This window comes from Hermetia illucens, chromosome 6 (assembly GCF_905115235.1).
Source record: "Hermetia illucens chromosome 6, iHerIll2.2.curated.20191125, whole genome shotgun sequence".
NCBI lineage: Eukaryota > Metazoa > Arthropoda > Insecta > Diptera > Stratiomyidae > Hermetia > Hermetia illucens.
The window spans coordinates 18,209,006-18,233,846 of record NC_051854.1 but is presented as its reverse complement, the minus strand read 5'-3'; the positions used below and the strand labels follow the sequence as shown (position 1 = coordinate 18,233,846).

The 24,841-nt window shown below is 36.3% G+C and overlaps 1 protein-coding gene across 21 annotated transcripts in view; it reads left to right on the top strand.

Moving 5' to 3' along the window:
• LOC119658701 (tropomyosin-2) overlaps positions 1-24,339 on the top strand; it is a 94,243-nt gene extending 69,904 nt beyond the window's left edge. For 4 of the 21 annotated variants that reach the window (XM_038066301.1, XM_038066302.1, XM_038066290.1 and 1 more), the window contains 5 exons: positions 7,352-7,422; positions 8,405-8,480; positions 9,232-9,294; positions 12,664-12,733; positions 22,537-23,509. In XM_038066301.1, coding sequence (XP_037922229.1) covers positions 7,352-7,422; positions 8,405-8,480; positions 9,232-9,294; positions 12,664-12,733; positions 22,537-23,351 — 1,095 coding nt within the window. In that variant the 3' untranslated portion in view covers positions 23,352-23,509. Of the gene's footprint in view, positions 1-7,351; positions 7,423-8,029; positions 8,101-8,404; positions 8,481-9,231; positions 9,295-10,113; positions 10,177-12,663; positions 12,734-20,295; positions 21,964-22,536; positions 23,510-24,079 lie in introns of those variants that run through there. The other 17 variants (XM_038066303.1, XM_038066292.1, XM_038066306.1 and 14 more) reach the window with 12 other exon arrangements.
• Positions 24,340-24,841: the final 502 nt, after the last annotated feature.

The following is a 24,841-nucleotide window of genomic DNA, read 5'->3' as shown; positions in this document are numbered from 1 at the left end:
AAGTATGTTGTGAATGCAAATACGACCAACCACTTTGTTGAAATTACCTTACGAGATTTTCATTTTGTTGATTTAACAGCAATCTTGTCATTTGATGGCTGCTAATTGGATTCACAACTTTAAAAATTGACATTTGTCTTCTTATGGCGTGGTTGATGTGGTATGTCTCAGTTAAGAATTTAAGGGTACAATGCACTCAACAACAAAACTCACTAATTTTTACGGTTTTGTGTGCATAAATCAAAAGGTCGGACAGGAGTTAAACATAAAGTGAAATTGAATTCATTCTTAGGATCTACTCCACAGGAAAATTTGAAAAAAGAGACATAATACATCTATTTGAAAGCTAGGCCTGAGGATGAACTTTCATCCTATCCCGATCACTTCTACAATGAATTTAACTTATCTTAGGAAAAATTATGAGCTGATAATGACGACATTGAAAAGTTGTGATGAAAACTCCAACCAAAAACCGTACAGTAATCCGACCTGTCCTTTTTTGTATAAATTAGAACCACCCTTAGACATCTGACATACTAGAGGTACATACGTATTGTCAGATCATTCTTGGCCATTGCAAATTACTGAACAATTTGTCTAAAACTTCTTTTAGTCCAGTAAATAACATGAGATAAGATAGCGTTAGAAGAGCAGTTGGAACTATTCATAGCGATTTAAATGGTCTTCCTAAAAGCTTACTGCAAAATACACGGCCTGTGGACCTATTTTCCTTATCTTCAAAATCTGCTCAACTTTCATTGATTGATAGGTATTCTGCGTAATTCCAATTTTAGATATTACAGAATTGATTTGTAATATTTGTGAATCGTATGGTGTTCCTTAGGGGAAGTCTTTAGATTTCCTAGTACCTTGGAAAATGCCTAGAATCTTTTGCTGTCATACCTTGGATCGAAATCTTAACTCTGGCCCTGGATATTTTTATTTGTCTCGCTCCTACAGGTTTATCACCTGCACAGCATGAAATGTGATGCTAATGAAATTGGAAGATAACCCCAATAGGAATGAAATTAGGAAAAAATAACGATGGGGGAGGAGGTTCTGTGTTTATGACCTGTTCACAACTAAGGAATAAACAGAAGTAACTGTATATTAAGTCGTATACTTGATGTATATAACATATTTAATTGCATTTGCGGATAATTCCTCCATTGGAATGGTGAAGCATTCAGAACTATTCCCCGACTCGAGGGTATAGCCAAATATTTTTGAAGCTGTGAATGGGGAAAACATTTTCATAAAGTTATTGACGCAGTTTTAAATCACAAGTTGCTGTTGAAATTATCCCAGGATAAGAAACCTGGCCCAATATACTTAAGTTTTCTCATTCAATTGTCATTGGATGCAAACTTGAGTTGATTTCCGACCAAACCCAACTAGAATGGGGAAGAATGCCAAAAACGACCTTTTCTGCTACCCATTGAAAATCCTATTTTGCAGAACAATGACACCATTTCAATCTTGGCTACACAAAAGAATACACCCACAAAAAGATGATTAAAATCTAGAACGGTGTACATGTTACAAGAGTCGGAAGATATATTTTTCCTTACAGAATGGCCCAGAGCTCATAGATTCCACAATGGAGCTTTAACAATTTGTTTCCACGGTAATATATCAGAGTAATAAAAAGGGAAACACATACAAAGTAATACAGCGAACTCGATGTGGAGCTATTTCAGAAAAACAAGACTTATATAGTCTTGACGTCATTTTTATCTAACAATTTAATTCAGATAAGAATGAGGAGGAATTAAAGTGGTGAAATGATGTCAGTTTATTAAGGTGTTCCATATTATTTGTGCTACATTGAATTATGAGCCAGAAGATTATATTATTCACCAACCCAGAATAGTATGTAGTTCGGTGCACGATCGGAAAGGGGTAAAAAGTCCAAGTTTATATTACGAGAAATGTGATTTCATGATTGAACTATAAATCATATGATTTCACGCTTGTTAAATAATTTCCCTGTTTTGCTGCTGGTTTTACACGTGGGAGGTTTTGAAGATGATTATCCAGTGGTAGCCTTTTGTTTGGCTGCTCTACGTGGACATTTGATTTGATCCAGAGCAAAGTGTATACAATATCGCTTTGTGCGATGACTTAATGTTTTCATATCTTATGGAATTCTTATCGCCTTTTCTATTCCTAATAAGGTAATCGCAGCCTATTTGGATTTTTATGACTAAAAATATTCGGCGCTATTCACTAGCCACAGATATTGACGAAAGAAGCGTCTTCTATGTTCTTTTTCTGGCCGATGTGCAGAATACAGACGAAATCTAATACAAAAGAGCCTAAGAATTGGTTTTGTGATATTTCCCATCATATTTCCGTCAATGGAGACGATTTAGAAGTAATTCGAATTCTGTGTTTATTTTGGCGAATTGAAATTGTGATAAGCCGAACAATAATGCATAATCAGCAAATATTTTGTGAGAGTTCAAAAATAGACGAACAAGTTCTAAGAGTGAATTGATGCCCAAAAGATTAAGAGGCGCACTCGGAACTTGCTGAAAATTCTGTGTTTTAAAATAAGTTGAGATTAGATCTGGGGAAGTATGGAAGCAACGTTGGGGGTCATTTCATATTTGCGATTATGTTTTGCTGGGCATTTATATGAAAGTTGCATAGTCCATGATATTAGTCAACATCATTACAAACTATGCTCTATTCGATGATAACAGCATGACGTGGAGATTCCGCTATTGCATCCAAAACACCCTTTAAATGTACCCCATTTACCTGCCACGCTCACTATAAACCATTTGTGGTGACTATTTGAAAAAGAGCGTGGCAAATTTAACGACTATTTCCACAATAATGTCAGCAACAATTGAATTGTGGAGACTTTGAAAAAGCAACCAACGTTAATTATCTATTTCGGTAGTTCTATGAATATCGTATGTAGAGCATGACTGAGAAGTAAATCCATTTATTGGATGGGAATAGGCCTCCGGCATAGAAGAATGCAAGTTTGTGTTTATACGTGGCTGACTGTACTCACACATGAACTGTTCATAAAGTACATCGTCATCGGATATCAACACATTCAGTGAACAATATCAAATCGTAAATCTGAAATTGAATTTTTCTGGTGTTGTAGAATTTGAATAGAGATAAGTGACGTGAATTGTTGAAGTTTTGATGAAGATTTAAATTTTCAGTTATGTGAATAGCACGTCATATATGAATATAAAGAATTGAGCTGACGTAATTCGTGATTCGAAAGAAGCTATATAAGCGAAAAAATGGCGTTATGCGGGAGCTAATCTTGCTTGATTTCGTGTTGGCAAAACAGATGATAACTTACTAGTCAGCATATTACTCTGGCAGAGTGAAAGGCCTGTGTCTTATAAGGTTATGCATAGTATTCTTTACCCACGAATCCAAGATGGTCTGTGGACTCGTTGCGACGGCATTCTTAGATGTGCGCAGTGTAACTTATTCGTACGGTCTTCCGGGATTTGCCAGTGTATTCCAAGCAGAGATCCTACTGATACTGAAGGCCTGTCGATGACTGGGACATAATTCGAGCTCCAAGCATAACAGTCCTTGAGGCTTCGCTTTTGTTAGTACATCAATCAATTCGCAGACTGAATAAATGTATTTGTCTGTGCCGGAAAGATCATAGTTGTCAGATCATGATCGATCGGTGTCCCTTCTGGTTACAGGACTATGGAAAGAGACGCCTCGGTTTTGCGTCTAGTCGTCCAGCTTCAATGAAAGCAAGGGATATCTGTCGTTCCTTATCATACAATTTCTCACCAGGGTCGTCCTCGTCCATTAAGATCAAGTAACCTGTCCAATGCAGTCTGTTGAGCCTGATTTTTTCTACGATCTTACAGTCATAATCTCGCTGATAGATTATATTCACCTTCATCTAGGGACCCGAGTATTTGTCAGAGAATCTTTCTCTAAAATGCAACCATGAGTTTGCAATTTTGTTTGTTTATGGTCCAAGTTTCTGAAGAAGACATGAAGGCATGCAAAAGTTCTGCACAACAAGAAATTTTACAAAAGGAGTAATATTTTGAGCGGAATGATTATCACAGACTAAAGTAGGCTCTGTTAGCTGCCATTAGCCTTGCGCGAATTTTTTCGTTCGTATTGTTATTTTCTTTTAATGCCATATAGGGAAATGATCTGATTTCTCCGAAATTGTACCTTCTTCTCCGTAATTGATCCTATTCTCGATGCTAATGTCGATACTATAAATCTGGTATTGCTTCATTGATTTGCAGTCCTAGATCTTGTGCCACCTGCTTAATTGAGACGAAAGCTTTTAAGCCACATTTGTTCCTCCCATATCCTGAGGATAGACCTACTGGATAGGAACCAATGATTTTTTAGACGTGTGGAGCTATTCTATCAGGTAAGATAGCGGAGAATATCCAACAGATGATACTCAGCAAGATAATACCTTTGCTAGACTCCTTTGCTATACTCCGTGATATCTCCTTTGGACATAGGAAAAATGATGTCTGTGCATCAGTCGTCCAGTATTGATTCTTTGTGACATATTTTCCACAGTAATAGATGAAACGATGATGAAATCTGTCGCCTTGGTATTGGTATTTTATGGAATGTTAAAATGGAGTATCTTATTTGTTGTTCACAAATTTTCCATTTTTTCCATATTAAAAACTGAGAAAAGACCGGAATTTAAAACATTCATCTACTCTATCTCTCTCTCTCGGCTTATCATGGCATTGATTATCAACGTGAATAGAATAGGGGATAACCTTTATGCCATAAAGAAGTGAATCTGACCCATTTGTTTGTTTGATAAAAAACATTTTTGGAGAAATTGAAAATCGCAGGGTTATGTATGGAAACTACATATATGCTCACTTCACCTTTCCTCTGCGAAAGCCATTCCATGTGACGAGCTATTGAGTATTTTTTTCGGTACTTTATCAATAGCAAGGAGAATGTTTGCTTTCTAATCTGAAATTCTTTGTGGCTGTCGATATACACAAACTATGTCCTTGGATTGAGCCTAAAGAAAAAAGCCCCAACGGTGTCAAATTGCTCGAACGTGACAATTTTTATTATTACCTGTTTGGCAAATTGAATGTTTGAATGTTATCAATGACTGTCTTCGACATAAAAGACCTGTGGGGTTCAATGTGCGTATCTGTTGTATAAGCATAACTCCATGGTCTTCTTTCTCACAGGAATTGAATTTGTAAACACAATCTGATCTTTATGAGTTTTGGTTTATCCTGATGCAGGCTAAGCATTTATACAGGGGATGTGAGTCTTACTGATACTACTGATTAAGGTGCACAGAACTGGGGTTGAAGTAAGCGCAACTCAAAACATCAAGCTCATAAGGAGCTATGAGCGTAGCTATAGCTATCATGATTCTCCAGCAAGGGGCCAACCATAAATAAACAGGCAGAAAGCATACATATTCCTCAAGGCTCTCAGAGGACTATCGTGGTTTCTATAATAAGTTTCGTGGCACGAACCATTTCGGATATATTCTTTGCTGACTCGACTCTATTCATCATAGTTGAGTATTCAAGGACAACATGGCTCAACTGCTTAACTAGAATCGACTCAGTCCTGAGAATTGTAATCGAATCTTCCCACCAATGACATACCTCTTTTTATGTCCATTTCGTTCGACTCATATAAGCCCACCCTTGCAAATTCTGTCCCCTAAAAAATATTCCAACAACTGATGATATCATTCTGCATTGACTGTATCTATTTCACTATAATCGTTCTCAAAAAAGGAGGGTCCAATGATGAATTTCCGTGTGTGCATTGATTTTCTTTGTCCCCATGCAATAAATTCGTGAAGTTGCCTATGGTGTCTCACGAAAACTTGCAGCCTCAACTGCATTTTATATGGATAGAAGTGTAATTCTACACATCTAGGATTTGGAAAGCTACGAACCGAATCAAAAAATAATATCTGAATTCTTCCCAAAAATCTTTTCCATTTTTCGAATTGTTCCTGTAACTCTCTTGGAATTTTGAAGGCAACATTCAACAATTTGAATACGTTGTCAAACGGTGAAAGTTTTCCATGATTAAATCCTAAAACCTTGGAAAGGAATATTTCAGGTTTTCATTCAAAATGTGATGATAATCTGTTGGTAATTATAGTTACGGGATAGCTTTTCATCATTATTTTCACCTTTTACCATTTTTCCCGACTACTTAAGGCCTCTGTATTGAGTCAATGACGTTTTGAGGACACTTTTGAATCTTATTATTGAATGATCATAACAGAATGTCCGTCCATTTTTGAATTCTCAGCTATCACGGAGAAGACATCTTCAAAAAATATGTTTTTAGGTTTAACGTTTGAAGGAAATCTGATCAAAAAACAGAAATCTAAAGACTGAATGAAGTAAAAACACATCATGTCCTTAAATTTAGTTCTTGTTTATTGGGTTGAACAATGAACAGTGATCTTGGACTTATTTTGAATAATAATCTTTACTAGTAACTGAGTTATAAATAGTTTCAGAATATTAATTTCTTACACTTCTAAAAAGCAATTTATTACTTTTACGTATGACTTAATAAATTACTTTAACGCCTCCATGATATATCTTCATAATGTGTTGCTCAAATTTGTAAATAAGTTGAATGCATAATCATTTAGTAGCTTAGTAGGCTAAAAATAAGTCAATTTTTTTATTTCCGCAAACCATACTTGTACTGCCAATGTAATTATGTATTCTAATTTATTTTCAACTGATGGTGTAATTTTATTGGGATTACACTCAGAACAGGAAGGAAGTCTATTGTTACGAAAATGTAGATAATTTTTTGAAAAAATAACAATTTATTAGATAGTTATTCAAGGTATAATTATTTAGTATAAAATACATAATAAAATGGGTCTGAAATCATTTATATGTTTCACGAAATCTACGGAAGCTTCTATATTGAAAAGATTGATTATTCCGTGCGTCGATACCATTTCTGTTTCAATAGGGTTGTTTGGTTTTCTTCCCATAAGTGTTTGGCTTGAGCAGCTATTTACCATCTGTAACTATTCACACGCAGAATGTTTTGTGTGCTTTACAAAGAGGATTGAATCAAGGGAGTGAAAATATAGGAAATAATCATTCCATCATTTTCAGAAAGTGTTGCAAGTCAATAATAATTTAATTCATGTTTAACATTTTTAATTTGAATTGAAAATATTTCTTGTTATAATTCAATAAATATTCTAAAAAAAAAATTTCAGCAACAACTAACACCAATTGTGTGCTCGATTTGCTTCTTTGAAGTTGTTAAGTGTGTGAACTGGTCAAGAAACATTTTTAAAATAAATATCATTTAAATGAAAATTCCATAGGTTGCCCGTAAATTGGCCATGGTTGAAGCTGATCTTGAAAGAGCAGAAGAACGTGCCGAATCTGGTGAAGCGTATGTTTTCCATTGATTTTGTGAAATTTTGTTCAGTTTTTATTGTTATTGTTGTGTTGATGTCATTCGTTTTGTTTTGCTTTTGTTTTGATTCCCCAAAAGAATCTAACATATTCTAATTTCAATTTTATAGGATATGTGCAATTCTTTTCGCAAGGAGTTGCAAGTTTGTTTGTTTTTTTCCTCATACGTGTTATGAAATTTTACGAAAACTCACTTCAATTTTCAGGACAATTTTCCAATGAAGCATATTAGATTTAAGGCCTTGATATTTGAAGCAATAAAAAATCAAAATCGCTCCTAGCTAGCTAGCTTTACAAACTGCATGTTTTTCAAATTGAATTCATTTTACCCTAATGTGATACTAATCGTATGTTTTTCTTATTTTTTTTTTTAAATGAAATCCTTGCTAATCAAAAACATTGCAAATATCCTGATTTGAAATGGATGTTGTGTGTTTAAAAATTCACATAATTGCTAACAATGAACATGTGTTGCTGTGTAACGCCGAAACTATGCTCTCAACTCTAAACATGGATGTGCGGAAATTGTAATGTAATCGATCGGCGAAATTGCAAATAATTTGCAAAAATATCACGCCTATCAGGTTGCCCGCAAACTTGTACTGATGGAACAAGATTTGGAACGTTCAGAAGAAAAAGTTGAACTTAGTGAAAGGTTTGCCATAATTTTTTTCAATGTTTTGCTATTTTGACTTGTGCTTATATTAACAAATTGAATTGTAGTAAAATATTCTTGTGGGGAAGTCGACAGGTCGTTATTTTGTATATTCAAAGCCACATTTTGCATAACAATAACTAATTTGACTCGGATATCTATAATCAAAATGAGTTTTAATATTAGATAATCCCACTTGGGGTCTGAATAATATATCAACTCTCCTGTCGATTTTCACATGCTTTTACTTTAGATAATCTGTAAATTAAATATACGCCTAATTTATTTTTTTCTAATTTCACAGCAAAATTGTAGAACTTGAAGAAGAACTCCGCGTCGTAGGTAACAACTTGAAATCCCTTGAGGTTTCAGAAGAAAAGGTGCGTATGTCATGGACATCTCTTCATATTTTTATCAATATTATTTACTCATTTAGTTGAGTAACTACGAATAGAACACATTTTTTTTAGTAATTTTATGAAAGGTTTTTCGAGAGGAAATAATGGAAGGAGGAAGAATAAACTGAACGCGTCTATATTTTGTAGTTGAAAAAATTCACCAGACATAGTCGTGAACATTCCTTTCATGCATTCCCAGATAAATATAGTAATACAACAAAAGATTGTGTAGTCATTACTTTCTTAAATTCATCCAAAATGAGATGAAAGGAATGGAAAATTGAAAAAGTTTTTTCAGACCCGGTCGCTGTGTGATTACTTTAAAATTGCGCAAAGATATTATCTTGGAAATTACTTTAAATAGTTGGTGGCCTTTTTCTCTAGTACGTCGTATACCTAATGATTTTTATATTTATTGTGTGTCTATCTCTAGTGTCAATGATCAGGACTGAGTGAACTATATTCAGCATCGAATTTGTAGATGTGTTCTCTTCGTAGCTCACTGACGACGATTTCTAATTTTGAGTAATAAAAAAACTTTTTGATTACATCTACATACATAGTTATAAGATTTCAGGTTTTTATATCACGAAAACATGTTCATATCTTGCAATTAGTAATTTTTACCTTTTTTTCTATTTTGAAAAAATGAACAAATATCGAATTTTTAAATATTGTGTTTACACAATCCTGATATCATCCGACATTTCATACTCGGTAAAACGATATTTAGGCCAACCAACGTGAAGAAGAGTACAAGAACCAAATCAAGACATTGAACACCCGTCTAAAGGAGGTACATAAAACGCAAACACAACAGTTTGCCAACAACTGTAAAATTTATATACAAGAAAAGATGAAATCCAGCGTTGCGTATTGTGTATTTTCTTTATTATTATTTCTTTTAATAATTATGTCTTGATGGTTTGTTCTTTTAATTATTAATAATACTCTACGATGGCTGCCCATACAACTGTAGTATGCGACTATACACATTGTTGGGTTATGTATTATATCGCGTCATGTTGCCATCTTTCTGCCTTGCACCAATTTTCCAACAACACGAAAACTGGTGTCTATGGTACGCTTTCATATCTTTCAATAATAAGCATATTTCTAGTTACTGCATTTTTGTATCTTTAACTTAATACGAGGTTCAAAGCAGTTGTGTCTAGATTTTGTTATTTAAGTTGAATCTGGATACAACTGTCTTTGGATGAAGCCTTCTTCAAACTATGCATATCGTGAAACCAAATGCAGCTCATCGAAAGTGTTGTAAAAATGCATTTTTATCGATACTAATCAACGAAATTCGAAAAACCAAATATGTGTGGATATTTTCTCAAACTTTTTTTTAAATTTTGTACGAAAAAACTGTTCACAAGATAAAATATCTACCGAAAAACACATTAATATTTTTATACCATAATCTATATGAATTTCTGTTTTTACTTGATTTAATATTTTTTCTTTACTTTTTTTATTTTATGTTCTTTTGCTGTTGAATTTTATTAATTTCGGATTGTTCGTGTTGATGTTCTTTAACTCACCAAAAAAATCTAACAAATCAAAACACATATCTATTCGGATAATTTGGGTAAATCACGAAAAATAGGCAACACAAAAAGAGGAAACTTTCGAAGGCCAAATCAGATTATTGGATCAACAATTGAAGGAGGTATTTTTCTGCAAATTTAAATTGATATAAAGCAACAGTAATCAGTAATTGGTGACGGTTTTTTGGGTAATTAAGTAGGCGGCTTGGTTGTAAAAGTACAATTAGTCTTGGGTGAAAGTCAATGTAATATGTAGCCGTGTAGCAGTGCTCTTTCATCTTGATAGAGTTTTGTGACATCGTGGGGCTTGAGTATCTTTAACTTATTTGGAAATTTCCGCAGTTGTTTATTATTTTGAGCAGAAACAGTTGCTATGTTAAGAGGAAGATGAACAGAATCGATTGTCGTCACTCGACAATGACTTCCAGCTGCCAAGCTGGAATGCTTATTTCAAGTTGCTAAACTTGCTATATCTTTTCGTCAGGTATTTTCTGATAAACTGTTGAAAGTTTTGGATTTTTCCCATTTTCATCATGGGAAATTTTGTAAGGAATTTGAATCAATTAGCATTTAGTAATTTTGTAGGAATATATATTAGTTTGATTTCGAATCCAGAGAAACTACAATATTTCATTAAAACTGTTCCTCCGTAAGCCGTGAATGCAATGCCTAAGCCAATAACATGATTTTAAGCCCCAATTAGTGATCAGTCTTGAATTATGCGTTCTTAAAAAACGCATAAGCATAAGAATACTGTTTTCCGAAACATTTATAACATATTCGCTCAAAAACGGAAAAAAATCAAAAGCAAAAATGTTGTATAGTGCCTGTTAGATCGCTACTTTAAATGTTACATATGGCAATATCTTATCATAAATTCTTTATCTTGTTCAATCAGTTTACTTTGATGAGTAACAAGCAATGATAAATCATTTTTATTTCTCGACAACTGCAGACTCCTCAGTCAGAAGCTTCAACATTTTTCAAACATTTTAGTATTTATCGGAAATGTTGTATAAGAGAGGAAAACACTATTTCTATGTGCATTTTTCATGACACATTTTTCAGTATCTTCAGTAAAGCGTGGATGAACCTTTCATGTATCTGACACATGATTGGAGTAGGATTGATTTTCCCTTCAATTTTACACTCACAACAAATCCTTCACCTTTTTATGAGTTCCATTCAGTAGTCATTAGGTAACCATTCTAAAACCCATTCATTTAGTTCAGTGTAGATCATAACGGAAAACAGATATTTTTTAATGTGATTTGATTCGGTAGAAATTTTACGTTATTCATAAAAAATCAAATATATCTACAACAATATGGATTATTCACGAAAATATCAATAAAATGAATATGAAGAGCTGTTTGCATACTAGAATATGTAATCTGGTATGCTAACTTCCTTGCGAATTCGCTTCGGTAAAACGAATTCGTTAGTTCTTTGTCATTTCAAATGAAATTTATATCTTTTAATAAAAAGTTCTACTTTTTTTTCTCTACTGTTGTCCTATACAAAGAAAAATAAATGTTTTCCTTCCATTAATTGTTTAGGCTTGTGCCAATCGAAATCTTGCCGAGGAACAAATTATTAATCTTAAAAAAATTGTCGCCAGTGTAAGTGTTGTGTAAAACAATAATTCTAAACTAAAACTATGTATCAGCTCTTAATTGAACACAATTGATTTTCGTAGATTATTATATCTAATCAGCAATTTAATGGTTTAATTTACTTATTTTTTATATAATATCGGTAAAACCTGGATTACATAATTTTTTAGGAAATGATTTCAGTTTAAATTTTAATTAATATATTGTTAATTTTGATAGGTATATTTGATTTTAATTACACATAATACGTAAAGCTTCATCGCTTGTGATGATTACAGCTGCAATAATATCTATAAACACTGTTGCTGGAACAATGTTTTTACAGTAAATACAATCCCCGTTGCGTAGAGAAAGATGAAAATATTAAATTTCATTAGAGTATTTGTTTTAATAACACTGACATCAAAATAATACACATTCGTTATCATTTATCCTTTCAATTATATCTGTTAGCATCGTTTCATTCCTCACGTCGATGCAGCCTTCAATTCTACTTGTCCCTTTTGAATTTGTTCCCTTTGATTTGGATAGCCAAAGATAGTTTTAGAGTTTTAGGGTGTGCTGTAGGTTTTGATTAGATATCATTTCTCTTCAAACATTCTTTACATTTCATTTATTCCCTTTTGAATTCTGGGTAAGTTGTGTGCACGTAGATTACATGTCATTATAGACTTTTATGTTAAATAAGTTGCTTTTGTTTGAATATATTTTGCATGTTATTTGCATCTGAGTTTGAAAGACGCTGGATTCATGTACACATTGAAGTTTTTTTAATTGAAGAAAGATCTGATAAGCAGTATATGAATAATCTAACGTTGTCAGATACGCCAGAATGGTGAATTTTACTGTATCACTACTGCATAATCATTTATTTCTTCAATTTAATGAAAATGTTACCGAAAATTATACTATGTGTAACATTTTCAGATTTTCATTTTATTGGAAAAGTAGTATCTTCTAACATACACTTTTTATTTCTACCCTTTCTCATAGGCTGAAGCTCGTGCTGAATTTGCTGAACGTTCCGTTCAGAAATTGCAAAAGGAAGTTGACAGACTCGAAGGTACGTTTGTTTTTCATATGTTTAATATAAACTTGAAAATGCACCATAAAATGCTAATTGTTATAATATTCAAATCCATGCACATAACGTAAGATTGAAATAATTTCATTCGAGTAATTCATAGACGATGCAAGGCAGTTGTTGTTTTTCTTAAAAAGCCGCAGGAATGGTGAATCTAATCATTAGCTCTAGATAATGAGCTACATAGCTTATTGGGAAAAAAATCAACATTTATGGAGATACAATACTTTAACATTAATTCTCTTCAAAGTACTCCTATCTCTGAAAAGAAGAATGTCTCCTTTGTTTCGAAATCTGGTCCCTTTCATATGCATTTTCAGCTTGGGAAAATGCCAGAAGGGAAGCTGAGATCAGGAGAGTTGCGACGTTGGCGAACTTCTGATGTTTTGTATTTGGGCAAGAAAGTCTGAATCATTTGTAAATAACGACGGATGCGTAACCGTGATGAATTTACCAACTATCATTTGCCTACAGGTTCGGCCGTTTGCGACTCACTGCGTTATAAAAATGACGCAGAATAACTTAATAGTAATGTTTGGCACGATAATGAATTAAAACAATGTCTCTCAGAAAATAGTATGTAAATTTAAGAATGAGAAGGAGGACACTGTGTGGATTGCATATTTCACAAAGGAGGGGACTAGGCATATCCAATGTTTGGGGATGGCAGTACAATACGCAGCATGTTTATTGTAAGCCACTGGGGTAAAAAAAAAAAAAGCAGTTAGCATGATCTTGATATTGCTATCTTTGCTTTTCTTGACCTAGAGATGCCGTATAATGCTATTGTGATGCCTGGAGCTTCTTTTCTGAGTCGAGTTCATAATGCGAGGGCCATTAACAATAATCAGTGTGTTGAGAAAGTCGAGGTCACTGTGGTGCGATCTCTAAACGAGGTTGTTTCTGTTCAATTGCTGCCAATTTTAAAACAAACTTTGCTAAGATCCCCTGAGGGCCTTTCAATTCAAAAGTTGGATGAAATGAACAGATTCAAAACTAACGCTCACTTCGTCTGTAAGTTCTTCGTATAGATTCCACAAAGTTTCAAATATCTTTCAAAGGATCGGTATATCCAGTGTATAATCTCATTTAATAAATACAATTCAATAGGTATGAAGACGAAGCGCTCTTCGGACTCCTGAAATGGTTATAGGATTCAACAGGTTACCTGCAAACTCTCCTACTCCTGCAAACAGGGCTGACAATAAAGCTACAAAATCAGCTAACAAAGTGCTTTTCACAAACTTTGAATTAAAGCAAGACAGCAAGCTGTCCTAATCATTTTTAACATTGCACTGAAATTATATTATCGGGAAAATGCTTGATAGTGGCCTATGGGAATAATAAATTTTGGTGCGATAATCCAATTGGATTAGGACCTTGGAGCGTGTTTAGAGCATTTCATTCAAGGAAAAGCTTCCCCAGGACCCTTTGGAAACATACTTCAGGCAATCTCCCGCTTTCTCGCTTCAGGAAGCCTTTAAGTTAAGACATTCCTTTCATTGACGGGAAGAGAGAGGAGTACAGGAATTGTTAGTTCAAAGAACTTCCTGCAATCCGATTCCTCTACGGGTCGAGTTCAATTTTCTTCGCAGGAAGAAGAACACGGCTCCAGTGCTCCTCAGCATCTCTCTGACAATGTCGTCTGGAGAGAACACCTCTGTGTCTTCATAGTCTTGTTGACAAATAACATCCCATCTTCCACAAGAGCACAAGTAGAACACACAGTCAGGGAATCATGTCTTGCCAATCTTATGCAAGTAAAATTGAGAACTTTCTTCCGCTTAGAATCTGGATAAAGCAATAATCAATCTTAACATGCTTTCGTTTCAATAACGTCCTTAAGCTGCCGATGAGCCGCTCATTCAGTGTATGTTGCAATTTTTCACAAGTAACTACTTCCCTAGAGACCTCCCTCTTTCGCTTGCAGGGGAATCACTATCACAGCCGGTTCTGAGGCAGTACGGTAGGCAGAAACTAACCGTAAAGCTCCTCGTCTGTGTATTTAGGCTAGGTCTCCTCTTGCAGGTAGGACCTCCAACGCTACTGGGCGTCAATTCTTTGCTTTTGATTCTATTGTCACCTTGCTGGTCCACAAAGGATGCAAGTCAAGGTGACTTCTTCGATCTTTCCAGGGCAATGCTGAAACCACGAGCAGTCATCCATCTGTTTATCCGTCACTTCAATATTAACTGTCCCAACTGTCTTGCGGATAAGCCTATGCAGCATAATCGCTGCGGCGAGTCTACCGCTGATGAGATTTTCGGGCACTTTCCGACCTCTGTCAAGTGTACAGACTGGTCGGTATGCAAACGGCAGCTCAAGGTCTTTAGCCTTTCTACTCGAAGTGACCCTTGCCACTTCAAAGCGACAAGGAAACGTGCTTCAGGTTAATGTTCAATGCGCCGAGCAACAGTTCTGACCAATGGTGGAACACCAGTTTAGAAACCTGTGCCGGGATAGCACCGGATCGTGGTTGCTTGTTTTTCATAGAAAGGACTGCCTCTTCCGATTCTTTCTCGGCGTCGTGCATCCGAATGGGATGTGCAGGGAATAATGCCTGTACAATGTAGTCAATCCATATAATAGTAGACTTGCACTATAAAGAATGAATGGCAAAGAGCTCCTGATGTCATTTGACGGGACATAGAAGTCACCACCTATATCAAGCATGAAAACTCATAGACATTTGCTCAAAGGCAGGGTGGAAACCAAACAACCACTTTGGAAACCTTGAAACAGATGAGAGGATTCAGTGGACAACGCTAGCTGCACGCTGGGCGACTTCATTAATTTTCTTTCAATACCAAATTGGGAAAGAGATGATGCCATTTGGCGTCCACCATCAACCTTGGGGTGAAACACCATTTCTGGCTATGAGCGCAACCAGCGCTTATAATATGCTTGTAATTGTTGATTCCAGCCTATCTATTATTTCTTGAAGAGTCGTCACGAGGTGAATTTTTTCATAATCAGCCCAGGTGAATATCTAAGATATTATTCAAAATATCCATTATGAAAGATATTAGGCCTATTGAAATCCACGTCCACTTGTCTGGCTTCTAAAACTTCTTATAGTGGTGGAAGTTGAACGCATATGCATACAGTACATAGTGGTGAAAATAACAACTAACACTTTCCACAAAACTTTGAGGAGGTGATATTTATGTTTTCCAACTAAAGCCAGGATGTTTATGTCGGGACTTCGTCTTATTTCTTGAATATAATCATTTTATTGATTCAGTTGGCGCCACTTCAGATTTGACACTTGAAGTTCATTGAACATCAAAGGTAGCTGAATCCTCAAGTACTAGACCAACTCAATAGCCGCCATGCTGTCGATAAAAAAGGCTATCTCACACTTGAACCACATTTCAATACCCGACAACATTCTACGGTGATTTGAATACTTGCGATGATTAGTCGTATCTCAGCTATTGTATTCGAGAGACTTGTGAATAACAAAGAGAAACGTTTCAGACACCGATAAAACCTTCATTCATCCATCATTCACCTAAAATTTCCTTCAGTTTATTCCAAAATTCGGAGCGAGGATACTTTTTTGTGCTGTGTTCCTATTGAGCCTTCATGTGCTCTGAGCTTACTTATCGCATATCATTTCTTCCGTGCTTACCTATGGCATAGACCTAATAATTTTCAAGTTAAGTGTTGTACCTTTTCTTCCATGGCACAAATCCGACAGCCACGTGCGAAAAGGGCGTCATAAAATCTGGTTGAGTATGGACATGTGGGGACGGGAAGGTGAATAAAATTAGGAGAAATGGCTGTTTCGATTGGAGGCAAGACCAGAATTTTTGATATCGTGGAAATAACTCGTAAAATAAGGTGCCGTGTGCGCGTCATGGCAAAGGAATATTACAATTGAGCTGGTGAAGAGGGGCCTAATTAGCTACCGATAATTTCGGTGGTAGTAAATTTTTTTATGTTTGGACGTCGTCAGTTTATAATAAGCAAATTAAACTATGCACCTTATGTTCCATTTCTGGAGGATGGAACATCTAATCATTGACTGGGGTTCCTGTAGGCCTGCTACACGCATATTTTCTCACCAAGTAATGAACTATGACCGAATGACTCTGCATTTGGGGAAATATATCAAAGAAAACTGGACAGACGATGAACAAGTTTGACTGCGCGATACATTTTTCTTTTCTGCACTAATGTATAATATATGCAGTTTGTCCATATTTTCTTTTGTCCAGATCTTTTTTATTTAAACCAATTTTACTAAAACTATGAAAGTATATTTCCTATCACGTGCCAAATATAGAAGCAATTCATACTAGGGAAGGGACGAAAATGCAGGAATAAACATTTGGCAATTGGCAGAAAATCGAATGGTACTATTGCTCCTTCAGTACTCTCAACGATTACGTGATGGTCTATCAGAGAACTATGCTGCATATAGACTAGCGCCTAATATGGGGACACTGATATCAGTTAAAATGAAGCGACTGTAGTCGCAACTTGTAATGAGCATAGAGTTTCCTTCCGCTAATGTCACCTGCTGAGGGACGAATTTATTGAGCCTGGGGATAGGGAGGAATGGCGGCTCCCCAGCGTCCTGATCCCCGACAAAGAGACGGGCTTGAACAGATCGGATTGTCCCCCGTGCTACGGGAGGCGGTTGTGGTGGAAGCGGCCGTAAATTCGTCACTCGCAGCCAGCGGCCCACACTCCTAGGGAGTTGGAAGTCTGCACTCACTTTTGGTGAGGACCGATGCTACCCGGAAGCCGCTGCAGATATCATACGAGACTTCCTATAAAGTCAATTCTCAAGCGTTGGGAGCTCGCGTTCAGTCTGGAAGTCGGTGGGAAGCCCAAGACTGCCTTTCTTCCAGGAGGCAGACAGCACTCTCTGAAAGTAAGCGTGAATGCGGGATCCGTTTTGACGTCCGCCAGTCCGCCGAGGCACTCGCCCCGAAACCCCTTAGTTTTAGCTGTGGGTGGAGAGCTGCGGCAACTTGACGCTCTGCTTTCAGCCAAGGTAATTTCCTTTTTTGTTTGGAAGAAAAGTCCGTATTCGCAAGCTACGGTGGCTGTCATATCATCCATAAGAGGTGGAATTTCACCTTTTCATTATGGTGAGGCGCCCTTTCAGCTGCTCAGCATCATAAATGAGAAGCGTATCATTAACGTTTCTTACAGGACCATAGAAAGGCCTGCGACCACCTACAAGCGCTTTTGTGGCGAAATCATTGCTATTTGCGGCAATTTCTGCTTCTCTCACCAGCACAGTGGGGGGTACTTTTTCACAGCATAAAAGCTCCCGGGGTCGCGCTCACCCGGGTTTGCATCCATCAACATAGCTCTCGGCTCCTTATGCTCATCGTACTTTTACGTTTCCGCAGGCAGCCAGGTCTTGTAATATTGTTTCGAAACGTGGCCGACAGCTTCATGCGCACCAGAGGCACTTTTGACACCGACCCACTGCTCATCAGCTGTTCAAAGTGTGTCTCCATTTCGTATGGCGGAGACGGCCCGTATTGAATTTGGAAGGCCGTGGTTTCCTCCCATTTCTCTGCGAGCAGATACAGTAGCGATGCGCAAACGAAGTAAGCGACCATCATATAATGGTTCCTTTCGCAGTCGATGTCAAGGCAACTCCTAAATATACTTTTGTTGTTTTTATGATGTTCGCAGCCGGACAGTTCAAACCACCAGGGTCGCAATGCCGTCCCCTGAGCTGTGTGTAGTTGCTCATAGAAAGCATCCGGTGTCGGAAATAACAATGACCGGAATCTTGAAATGAAATGATTTTCATCCGGCTCCCAGGTCAAGTAAGCGCGCTTTACGATAGCCTTCAGCAACATTCCAATATTTGATTCGCGTTTGCTATCATTTAGCTGTCCAGATTAGTACAGTAGTAGTATTTAGACCTAGCATTATTCCAGCCTATACCACTGGAATTCTGGCTCTAGCTGGAGAAGGCGAATTTTCTGGGGGCTCTCAGTACTGCTCTTGAGGGGGTTCCATATTCTGGACACCAACCCTTAGCCACGGACGTACCCGTGAGGCTAATATCCGAAGCGTTGTAGAAATTTCAAAGTTTGCTGATAGTTAGGCACCAAATTTCTATCCCTTTTAGTCGCTTTTTAAGATAAGTAAGGAATATTTTGAGTGTATTTTTAAACCCCTTTTCACGGGTTGCATAATGGTGATGGTTTGCCAGTATTATGTCTTTTGACAGAAAATATAAAATATATAAAATCTTAATTTAATTAGTTTAGATAAGTTTAGTCAAAAATTTCATATTCTTTTTCCTGACGATCACATTGAACTGGGTTAATCTACAAAATTAATCCTATTTGACCCTGATATTACCGATTTCGGAGCAGGATCATGTGTCCACTTTGTGTGACGAACGATGTGGGGTACAATCGCTGTAAGCGAACATCGCATGAATAGTGATCAGTGGCAGTTGATTTTTTCTTATATACATCAGGGAAAATCTCTGGGGCGTATGAGGGATGACTTTCTATCTAAGATTTTACGCTGTCGATGGACATAGCAAATTGTATGTCTTGATTTTGGCATCGACAAAGATCCGTCAGGGCTAAAAACTTGAAAAATGTTGATATATTTTATCACATTAACTGCACAACATGCTAGTATTCAACTTTTTAGGTGCGTTAAATTTCTACAGAGCAAGAGGACTTACATTGTCTTTCTTTCTGTTATTTTGCGATTTTTACGCAACAGCACCCGTGTGAGCAACACTTTTTTTGTCGTGTGCATTTATTTTTGGGTTTTGATTGTGTTTTCGTAATCGTAATCCTTGTGTGGTAGGAAACTATAGAAATAAATAATAATATAAACCATTTCATCGTTTGTGCACCAAAACAACGCAGCACCCTAATCCGTCCCTCACTAAAGTGGGAAATTTGGCTCCCTAATAAAAAAAATGCGGCAATTATTAACAAACAATAATATTGTTTTTGGCATATGCAGCCGCTATGAAAAAAGAAATTGTGATTGGCAAAGGGGATCGCCACAAGGGAAAGAGGGGTAACGTAAGGATACTACTATATACAGGGCAGTGCACAGAGCCTTGCATCAGAATCTTCGAATTTCGATTGATACATTAAATTCCGAATGGACAAAATTTCAATGATTATTTCAATCTTACGAATATTTGCAATTTTACTACAAACAAGTGCTGACAATATGTCCACGCTATTTTTTTATCATTTTACTTGTTTCCTTTCTTAACAAGTTTTCAGCATTATTTTTCAATAATCATAATTTTTTCGTTGTTTGGTTTTTAATATTTGTTGTTTTTACCTTTTTTCTTTCATATATGAATCCAAAAAACCAAAATTGTGTGTGCTATCAACAAATTTAAAACACGCCTGCCTTGAATTGTGTGTGTTTTTGTTGTTTTGATGAAATTAAAATCAAACCCGACAAACCAACAAATCCAATATTTTGTCAAATATTCTGCAACTACCAATTACTACCACGAACGCTACTAATTTAAACAAAACAACAAATTATCCATTTGAATTTGAATAATACAGACGACCTTATGAATGAGCGCGAGAAAAATAAATTGCTCCAGGAAGAAATGGAAGCTACTCTGCATGATATCCAAAATATGTAATAACTAATAATGTAATAATGATTGTGTATTATTATGATTTTGACGTAATTTCTTTAGTTTCTTCTCTTTTGTTTTTGTATTATTGATTTTTTGTGTGTTTTCCCCACAATTGATTAGAAGAGAACATTTACATATACATTCATTCCCATTACGAAAATTCCACCACCTTATATGCAAAGATCATGAAGAACGTAGAAAAGTTGTCGAAGAAGGAAAAATATATTATGTAAGGCGAATAGATATTATTTTTTTTTTTTTTTCAATTTTCCGTAGCTTACTTTTGTACCATTCGGCGGTGTAAGTGCAGCAGTTTTGGCGGCGGTTCTTTGCAATGTTAATACTCGCTTCCCGTCGGCCTTGTTTCTGCATTGGTAGCAGAGGCGTCATGTTATATAATGCAACTAGATATAAAATCATCCTACATTTAATTCCATTCCGGCGAAATGAATTGAAATTGCCCTGTCAAGCCTGCTGCACTTACACTCCCACTTGATGTCCTGTTTCAGATATTTTGCATTCCTTTCAATTTGCATTTACTCAGTCTTTTTCTCCAATCAAATTTGTATTTATTATTTACAAGCGGGCTTAATGTATTGTAATCTTTTATAAAAATACAAAATATAAACTGTACTTGGAAAAAATGTGTAAAGTCATCAAGCGAATTAATTCTATCGTGACTTATCGAAAACAGCTCAAGATATAAACCACAAATTTTCTACGAGTTCAACGTAAAGAAAATCAGATGATCCACTTTAAATGAAGAAATCTACTGCAATCAATCGTTTTTTGAGTGTAGGTGAAAACCGATAAGCTGATTGCAAACTCACAGAATTGATTAGTCTAAAAGCGAAAACAAACACTGTCCAATGCTTGCAATATTTTTAATAAATTAAAGAGAGGAAGCAATTGCGAGTAAGGGTCCTTTCAAAGCTTTGCATTTTTCGGTGCTTATTGATATAAAGTGGTTAGATTTTTCCAACCTTCCTTTTTACATTTCTTATATGAAAGTCCAGACATGGAATTTAGTGCTTTATACTTTTTGAAACTATAAACAAGTTGATTACGACGTTTGTTTTCATAACTAGGCAAATTAGGTTATGATTATTGAAAATTTGAATTTTTCATATTGCTTGCGCGAAGCTGAAGTCTAGAAACGATTATGTTGAAAAATCCAAAATTGTCAATCCTCATTCCGCTTTACTCCATATTTGAAAGACAACCCCCGAAGTAAAGCAGGGAGTTGAACGTTGTAATACAATCACGTAGTTATGAAATATTTTTCGACGTTATCTTTTGTCGTAATTTTGCTCTTTATAAGACATTCTTTATATTGTCGTTGTATCATTCCCGATTTTACTTATTTATAAAGTTGATGAAATAAAACATATATTAAGATCGAAGAAGAAACAATCGTTAAAAATAGTTATTTACACTATTCTTTTTATTACTATTAAGTTGCGAAAACACGCAAATATTTTATGTTTTATTATTTTACTATATATATAAAGGAGACAAACGTGAAATTATAATTTTTACAAGTTAAAAATTTCGATTGAAAGCCAATAAAAATTGGAAAAAGACGGAATTTTAATGTAGTTCAATTTAATCCTAAGAATAGAGGACCTTCCTACCTGATGTATCTTTTAAGGAGTTCCCTTTTATCTCTAAACTATGATCAGGATAAATAGTTTCGAGCCTATTTGCGTAATAAGGACAACTGCACAGGGGAGCACCACAAACACATGATACTTTAAATAGTATTTCCTTCTTCCAGCCTGAACATTTTAAATGCTGTTCTCTTCCCCCTCTTATATGTTATTCACAGATTGATTAAAAGTACATCAATTTGTATGATTGGAAAATTAACAATTGTTTTAGGAGAATGACCACCCCTCCTACTTTCCTGTTTTCTGTTGAATGTTATGCTCCTTTTTCTTAATTTTCTTACTTTTTATCTTTATTTTCGATTTTCTTCCGATTATGCTTCTACTGCTTCACATTTAACCGCTTAACTTTCCTGCACAATGCATCGATTCTTTGAAAACTTTGAATTTACATTGCTGTAAACGCTCCTCGCCGGGTATCAAATATTCACACGAATGTAAACACAAACTATTCGGGCTTCGGATAATGATAATAAATAATTGAAAAATAATAGACGAACTTATAACTGAACGAGAGCGATATGCTGAGATTGGCGATGATTTAGACTTCGCATTTGTTGAATTGATTCCGGGTGTTGAACCCTGTTATAATGACCGACGCCCGAAACCACCCACACCAAAAGAACCCACACCACCGCCAAAAGAGCCAACCCCACCGCCACCAGCAGAAGGTGCGGAGGGAGAAGCACCAGCAGCTCCTGCCGAAGGAGAAGCGGCGGAAGGTGAAGCTGGAGCAGCAGCTGGATCACGACGTGCTTCACGGCGCCTATCACGTGCCCTTGGTCCAGACGGGCAACCGATTGAACCCGCCGAAGGTGCTGAAGGAGAAGCGGCCAAAGAACCAGAAAAGGAACCAACACCACCACCACCTCCACCACCACCATTCGAATATGCCATTGACTTGCCACCAGAAGGTGCTGAGGTGCCCTACGTTAAGAACTACGAACCACCACCACCAGAACCTGAAGTCCCTGAAGGACAAGCTCCAGCGGAAGGAGCACCTGCAGCAGAGGGTGCGCCGGCAGAAGGTGCTTCAGCAGAAGGTGCACCGGCTCCACCTGCAGAGGGAGCTCCCGCAGAAGGAGCCCCAGCAGCGCCTGCGGAAGCAGCTCCGGCGGCGCCTGCGGAAGGAGCTCCGGCAGTGCCTGCAGAAGGAGCGCCAGCAGCGCCTGCGGAAGGAGCGCCAGCAGCACCTGCCGAAGCAGCCCCAGCTGCGCCTGCGGAAGCTGCCCCCGCAGAAGGAGCTGCACCTGCCGCTGAAGCAGCCCCACCAGCGGAGGCACCGCCAGCAGAAGCCCCAGCATCTTAATTTAATTAATATAACCCCTAAACTAACACTATCGGTTCATGTAAAAACAAGTGAAATCATTTCGAATTATATTCAAAGCATCAATGTAAATATGTATCGAACGGCTGCAAGTAGATAATCGAATCCGAAATTGAAATAAAACACATGAATAAAATCGCTTTAGCTGCTTTCTAAAAAAAACATCAGAAATCAGCATTTCTGCGTTGGTAAAATTAATTCGAATTGCAAGCAATTTGGAAAAACGATCTCCCTCTAAATTAGATGAAGTGCTGATTTCAATCCCCTGTAATAATTTATTGTGCCCAGCAATGCGTTTGGCAGATTCAAAAAGATTTTCCTTCACAGCAACGAAACAACCAATAACGCCTAATCGCTATTATAATTTACTTTTCATTTGCAATTTATTACTTTTAATCACGATTTTAACCCAGCTAATATAATACGAAGCATTTCAACAAGTATAAGATACTTTATATTTGCTACTGTGTATGATAATCATTGGCTGAGATTTGATGAGTGACGCTTCAGTAGTAATATCCTTACATAAAAGGTAAATATTTTGATTTTTTTTCATTTAATCTATTAATTTTTTGGCCCTAGCTCGTTTGAAAATTTGGCAACTCATCATTCAAAATTTTAAATATTTTATTTCCCTTGATTTGTGTATTATTTTCATCTTATTTAATTTTGTATCTTTTTGGTCTTTTTTCTTTTTTTAAAATAAACAGACGAGTTGGTCTTGGAGAAGGAGAAGTACAAGGATATTGGAGACGATCTCGATACCGCCTTCGTCGAACTTATTCTCAAGGAATAGATTTTCCCGGTCCTCTTATTTTCGTCGTACTCTTCAAAAATGGCATTCTGTTGCCTCTAAAATATTCACGCAGATATTTGTGTTTGTTTAACTCACATTCAATGTTAATATAAAAACGATAATTTTATTCTGAAGAGAACACATTAATTAATAAAGAATATTTTAAAAAAATTATTCATTTACTCTTATTATTTACCAAATTTGATTTCAGTTCGTGATGACTATGCATATTATGGTTTTTTTTTCTAGTAGCTTAGAATATCTATGAATTTCTTGAGTGCACCGTATCTTGGAAGTATGTTTAGTGTTAGACATTTTGTTTTCAAATAGATTTTCTTGAAAATTTGTTGGATTTATGTTTAATTTCCTGGTAAGAATTTGGTATCTTTTAGATTTTTTTGTTTATTTCAAAGCGGTTTTAGGATATGCTCAAGTATTTCAACAGTGACAATTTATATAAACAGGGATTTGACAGTTGGATGACCGATTTGGTTGAGCGCCATCCCCAGATGCTCTGCCCCGCTATTACCACTAGCACAGCATTAAATGTAAAGATAATGAAACTGACGAGAGGCCTCAATGATAATATAATAATAGGAATAAAATGAATGAAAAAAGATTGTGACTGTGAGAGGGTGCCCTATATTCCACAAAGAAGCGAACAGGAGGCATATAT